Source organism: Misgurnus anguillicaudatus, chromosome 24 (genome assembly GCF_027580225.2).
Source record: "Misgurnus anguillicaudatus chromosome 24, ASM2758022v2, whole genome shotgun sequence".
NCBI lineage: Eukaryota > Metazoa > Chordata > Actinopteri > Cypriniformes > Cobitidae > Misgurnus > Misgurnus anguillicaudatus.
This window is the reverse complement of record NC_073360.2, coordinates 14,997,001-15,002,961: the sequence shown is the minus strand read 5'-3', so window position 1 is coordinate 15,002,961 and position 5,961 is coordinate 14,997,001. Positions and strand designations below refer to the sequence as shown.

At 39.0% G+C, this 5,961-nt stretch overlaps 1 protein-coding gene across 1 annotated transcript; it reads right to left on the bottom strand.

Moving 5' to 3' along the window:
* Positions 1–2,729: 2,729 nt before the first annotated feature.
* LOC129437773 (uncharacterized) lies at positions 2,730–5,177 on the bottom strand. The gene is made up of 4 exons (XM_073863289.1): positions 5,053–5,177; positions 4,800–4,965; positions 3,668–3,738; positions 2,730–3,551 (listed from the first exon to the last, which is right to left on the bottom strand). Exons 1-4 carry the CDS (start codon positions 5,113–5,115, stop codon positions 3,486–3,488), a joined length of 366 nt encoding a protein of 121 aa, XP_073719390.1. The 5' UTR covers positions 5,116–5,177; the 3' UTR covers positions 2,730–3,485.
* Between the last annotated feature and the right edge of the window lie 784 nt (positions 5,178–5,961).

Sequence of the window (5,961 nt, the reverse complement as noted above, 5' to 3'; positions counted from 1 at the left end):
TTGCGGAGATCTTGACATTTCAATGGAGGGTGTGTATGTGGCGGCTTGCCAAATGTCTGTGTTTCTCAATGAAACAGGAAGTTGTTCTAACTCAGGTTTAAAATGTCCAATCTGACCCACGCTTCACAAGTTTGATAATTGTCCTGTCCTGAACACATCAACATGGCAATATTCAGTAAAAGTTATAGCGCCACCTGCTGGAAGCAGGAAATGACATGTTTTACACTGTGATTTACTGCTCATTGAAATGTATTCAGATCATCATCATATTTGGTCAGTCTGAACTTAGGGACTTCACAATGATAAATTGTGAAGATCTTGACATTTCGTTAAAGGGGCGTGTCCATTGTGGCCTGTCAAAGTTTGATTTTTCGCAATGAGAAAGCTGTTGTAACTCAGACATGCAATGTCCGACCTGTCACAGACATCATACGTTTGACAAGGGTCCTGGCCTCAACACATCAATGTTACAACAATCAATTACAATCATAGCGCCACCTGCTGCATAAAGGAGTAGTGGCACTTCAAAGTTCCTTTGAATATCCACCTATATTTATCCACGGAAATTTCAATCCCCCTGGTTTATTGCTTTACTAAGGCCATAGAGTGGCGGTGCACATGAGTGCGAGGGCCCTTCCATCACTGCTTGCAGTTTTAATTATACATGTTACCTCTAGGAGACATTATCAGGAAACATAACATAAGTTTTCACTGCTATGCGGATGATACCCAGCTTTACATCTCCTCACATCCCAGCGAAACACACACGTTTTCTAAGCTAACAGACTGCCTTAGCGATGTTAGTGACTGGATGGCACATAACTTTCTTAAGCTGAACTCCAATAAGACAGAGATACTTATTATTGAACCGAATCGCTACAAACATAATATGTCAGATTACACGTTGCACATGGATGGCTGCACTGTGGTGCCATCTTCCACGGTAAGGAACTTAGGTGTGATGTTCGACAGCAACTTATCCTTCGATAGTCATATCGCCAACGTCTGCCGTACAGCTTTCTTCCACCTTAGAAATATCTCGAAAATACGCCATATACTGTCTACATCTGACGCAGAGAAGCTTATCCATGCTTTTATGACCTCTAGAATAGACTATTGTAACTCGCTACTCGGGGGATGCCATGCAAATCAAGTAAACAAGCTTCAGCTAGTTCAAAACGCTTCCGCAAGGGTACTTACTCGATCTAAAAAGTACGACCACATAAGCCCAATTCTGGCATCTTTACACTGGCTACCAGTTAAATATCGCATACAATTTAAAATATCACTACTCACCTACAAAGCTTTAAATGGCCTAGCACCCTCATACCTTAGAGAATTACTATCAGAATACAATCCATCACGCACACTACGGTCACAAAATTCTGGTCTCTTGATTATCCCTAGACTATCAAAAGTGTCTAAAAGTGGAAGGTCATTTTCCTACTTAGCCCCTAAGCTCTGGAATGATTTACCAACCGATGTCCGAGAATCAGACACAGTCGATAATTTTAAATCTAGACTTAAAACTTTTCTCTTCAACAAAGCATTCGCATAATTTGTCTAGTAAAAGTACTTAACTCGAAATAGTTATTTGTACCGAACAAAGCACTCGCGGTCATAAAACAGACCAACCAAATAAATAAATAAAAACCTTATCTTAACGTATAGTCGGATTGCGATTTTGGAACTTTCGTGTTCTTGTGAATAGTATGCCATACAAACCCGTTTGCCACTGAACCTGCATTAACGACGACAGTGGGGCATCCGGCCTTAGTCAAACGGGTTGGCACGTACGGTTGGGTTGGGCTTTTGGCGCTTTCTTTATATTGCGAATACTATGCCATACAGACCCGTTTGCCACTGAACCTGCATTAACGACGACAGTGGGGCTTCCAGCCTTAGTCAAACGGGTTGGCACGTATGGTCGGGTTGCGATTTTGGCGCTTTTTTGTGTCTTGTGAATAGTATGCCATACAGACCCGTTTGCCACTGAACCTGCATTAACGACGACAGTGGGGCCTCCAGCCTTAGTCAAACGGGTTGGCACGTATGGTCAGGTTGCGATGTTGGCGTTTTCTCATGATCTTGTAAATAGCATGCAATATAGACCCGTTTGCCACTGAACCTGCATTAACGACGACAGTGGGGTTACAGGCCTTAGTCAAACGGGTCGACAGGTTTCATTTTCTCTTTCTCTTAAAAATCAGAAGGTGACCCTTAGTTACCATATATACCGTCGCAGTGGGCCCCCAATTTGCAAAATCCTCAACTGTGGATAATATAATTATGCCGCAATAGTTAGTCTGTCTGAAACTAAGCTGATTCAACCACATCACTGTGTGACACTTGCATTACATGTGAACGGCCCCTACGCTAATATGATTTTGTTTTTCTCTCCCTGTCCTGTCCTCGACCCTGAGGACAATGGGACAAACAGACCCAGTTCCGGTAGATGTGAAAGTCGACTCACCTCTGATCTACTGGTCGTCCATCACTGTGATGCCCAGCTGATGCCTGATCAACGACCACCGGCAGAACCCGCTTAAACCCCGCTTAATCTCCTTATCCGTTTATATGTGTTTATATACATATATATCTCCCAAGGGTTTTTCCCTCCTAGGACTTTTTATTTTTTTTTTTCCTCGGCTCAACAACCCGGGGTTTTTGTTTTTTTTCTCCTAGGGGGTTTTTTACCCCGGGGAGGTAGCCTGCTTGGGCTTAATTTAGCTTCTTCTCCTAGACGTTACATTAGTAATACGCTCGTTCATAATGTCGAGTCATAGCCTCAGCAAATTTGACAGCTTATGCTATTGTGTATTATGTTGTGCTATCTGTCATTTTTCTGTGCTTTTACTGCTTCTATTAATGTAAAGCTGCTTTGAAACAATTGAGTATTGTGAAAAGCGCTATATAAATAAAATTGAATTGAATTGAATTGAATAGTAGTGACATTCTTCAACATGTTTTACATACAGTATTACTTGATAAATATTATAGAAATACAAATTTATCCTTTCCATTTAGGCTAACAAAATGTCTGTTTAGTTTGGTTAGGTATGTTGAAAAAACAACAATTTTCTTTGGGGAAAATGGAAGCACCCATTAAATATAATTAATTGTGATATGTTCTGTGCAAAACTGGTGATGGCCTAATGATTGTGAGAGGCTTGAAATTTCTGACCAAATGCCAAGGTAATGAGTTTAAGTTTTTTGAATTTCACCAAAGTGGTAAAAACAGACAGACAGTTGGGCAGATGCATGGATGAAAAATGCATCAGGCCCGTCTTACCAATTTCTTGCGTCTGAATTTTAAAAAATGTTCCTATTTCTGTGAAACATAACACATTTACAAACTGTATAAGGTTGACTGTTTTACCTTTCTTTTAGTGATACGTTCAGTATCCTTAAATTCCCTTAGAAGTGCAGAGTGGGTGGCTTCGTAGGTCATTATCAAGTCATCAAGTCTGGTCAGTCATCTTTCTTTAAAGCAAATTTTCTTCAAGTCCCACTGGCTCTTTTCCATAATTCCTTCTGTCTTGTGTGAAATTCTAATAAGAAAATAAAAGGCCTATATTATCTTATCTAAGGACTAAGCACAGAATAAAATAATTGGTCCAAACATTTATACAGTAGATTGCATATATTCATCCAAATTGTTCTTCACCTGACATTTTTTCTTTGAAGTCTTTGAGAATAGCTGGTATGGGGGTCCTTTACCATGCCTGCCCAGGTCCCCTGAAAATACAACATAAGACATTAGTTTTACATTATGTTTGGTCATGGGTTAAGGACAAATCTCTGCATTCATCATATTTGTTAACATCATATATGTACCGCACTTAAAACTGATGGTGAAAAAACATGAGAACAAGGTTATGAAAACAATACTGACAAAATCCAAAATCCTTGAATAATTAATTTGCATAACAAATTTAATGTTAACATCTAAGAGCTGGATGTACCATACGTGGACATCACATTTTTTGTTGTTTGCACCATAATACTTAATTCTGGAACCTGTTTTACACAAACATGGACAATTACACTGCTTCATGTTCAAAGGAAAAAATTTGGTTATATTTATTGGTTCTTCCTAACCTCAAAATACCTGGTAGAAATCTGAAAAAATACAAACCAAAGCTCGGGTCTTAGGAGGTTAATGTAAACTAGATGAGGTTAAAGTTTGTAAACAAACTTTATGCTGGCTTGAGAAAGCCTAGTCTGAGAGAGATGGGTAGGTAGGTAGAGAGACAGACAGACAGACAGACAGACAGACAGACAAAAGTACACCGTGTGCACAATTATTAATCAAGTTGTATTTTTGAGGATTACTTTTGTTATTGTACAACTACAGTGCTCTTGGTCAATTTAAAATGTTGAACATCGAACCTGAACATTTAGGTATTAGTGGCCAATGTTCAAGTGCCCAAAGTATTAGTGGCCAAAAAGTGCACGTTTTCGTGATTTTAACTTAAAATTTAGATCAGAACTACTTGAGACTTATGACTTATGTTTACATTATCACTTTTCTGAAACATTACATTTTTATAATTTTATTTATAAAATTAATATGATATTGATTTTTTTTTTAAATAAATTTAAAATGCTATAACACTTTTTACTTCTAGACACTTCTGTGAAAAGTGTCTTTAAAACAAGAGCAAGATTAGGAGACCAAAAAATGCCACAGTTATATTAATTTGAAGGCGTCCATCGCATTTTTACCCCCCCCCCACTCAAAAGGGATTAGCGCCATTAAAGGGGTGACTCTTTCAATCACAAAAAGTTAAACTGACCCAACATCATGCTTGTCCAAAGACCTGCATGAGGCAAGAAGTAGGCAGCCAACGAGGAGATGAATGTCTCGCTGAAGTACACCTTAGGGTCGCCTTTTTTGTCCAGAGGTGCAGTGTCTATGACCTCACTGAAATGTCGATGAAAAGGTGTTTGACTGAAGGTGTCCTAAAATATTAAGTTTTTTCCATTATGGTTTACATGAGGTTAGCAAAAGACGTGATTTCAAGACATTTTTATGTGTATATTGTGTACCTCAAGGTCCTCAGGAACAATGCTGCTGTCATCAACAGCTGATTCCCCAATAGTGGTCAACATAGCCTGAAGGTTGTTGAAGTGGTTCTTAATATTTTCAGAGCTGCATGGAAGAAGCTGCTTGAGAAGATGACACTGCAGCTGAGGAGCATTTCATCAAACTCAACAATGGAATTTGCTGTAGTTTTGTAGTTTTTGGGTGCACTGAGAAAGAAACAAAAAACATCATGAATAATTTGTTGCCATTAATATGGCTTTTTGCTTTATGAAAGAAATATTTTACTTACTGCTTTTTGCATAGGGATTTAGCATTTTTCATTATATGACTTAGACAGCGGTGGAGGACAGGACGACTGAAGTCTTCAGCAGTGCTTTTCCCTGTCAATATTTGATAGTAACTTTGGAGTAAGGCATTGAGGTTGGTTTGGCAGAAGACAAGTGAGATGGCCTGCATGAGGACCATGGATGCATCACAAATAATCATGATTGGAGTTATGTTTTTGTGTCCGTATAGCTTGGCATGATCAGTCTGGAAAGAAAATACAGAACAGATGAGGTGGTGTGGTCACAGGTCACATATGTAGCTGCTGGTAAAGAAGAGGAACCTTTATTAGGGTTTCTGACCACCAGTTCATGGTGGTCAGAAGATATACATAAAAATGACATAAAAAGGACCTGTGCTGTGTTTACTCTTCTTCAAAATGCTTCCTGTTGCATCAAGACAGACTACGTCGTCTTTGCATCTTTGGTTGAATATGTCAATGCTTTTCTTCGACCAAAGCATCACACCCTTTGGAAGAAGGATCACTTTCTGGATAACCTCATTCGGTTCATCTCTTTTTCCTTCTACCATCATATGGAGACTAAGAGTTTCATTTTTATGTTTCCTGCCCTTCACTCTTTGTTTCC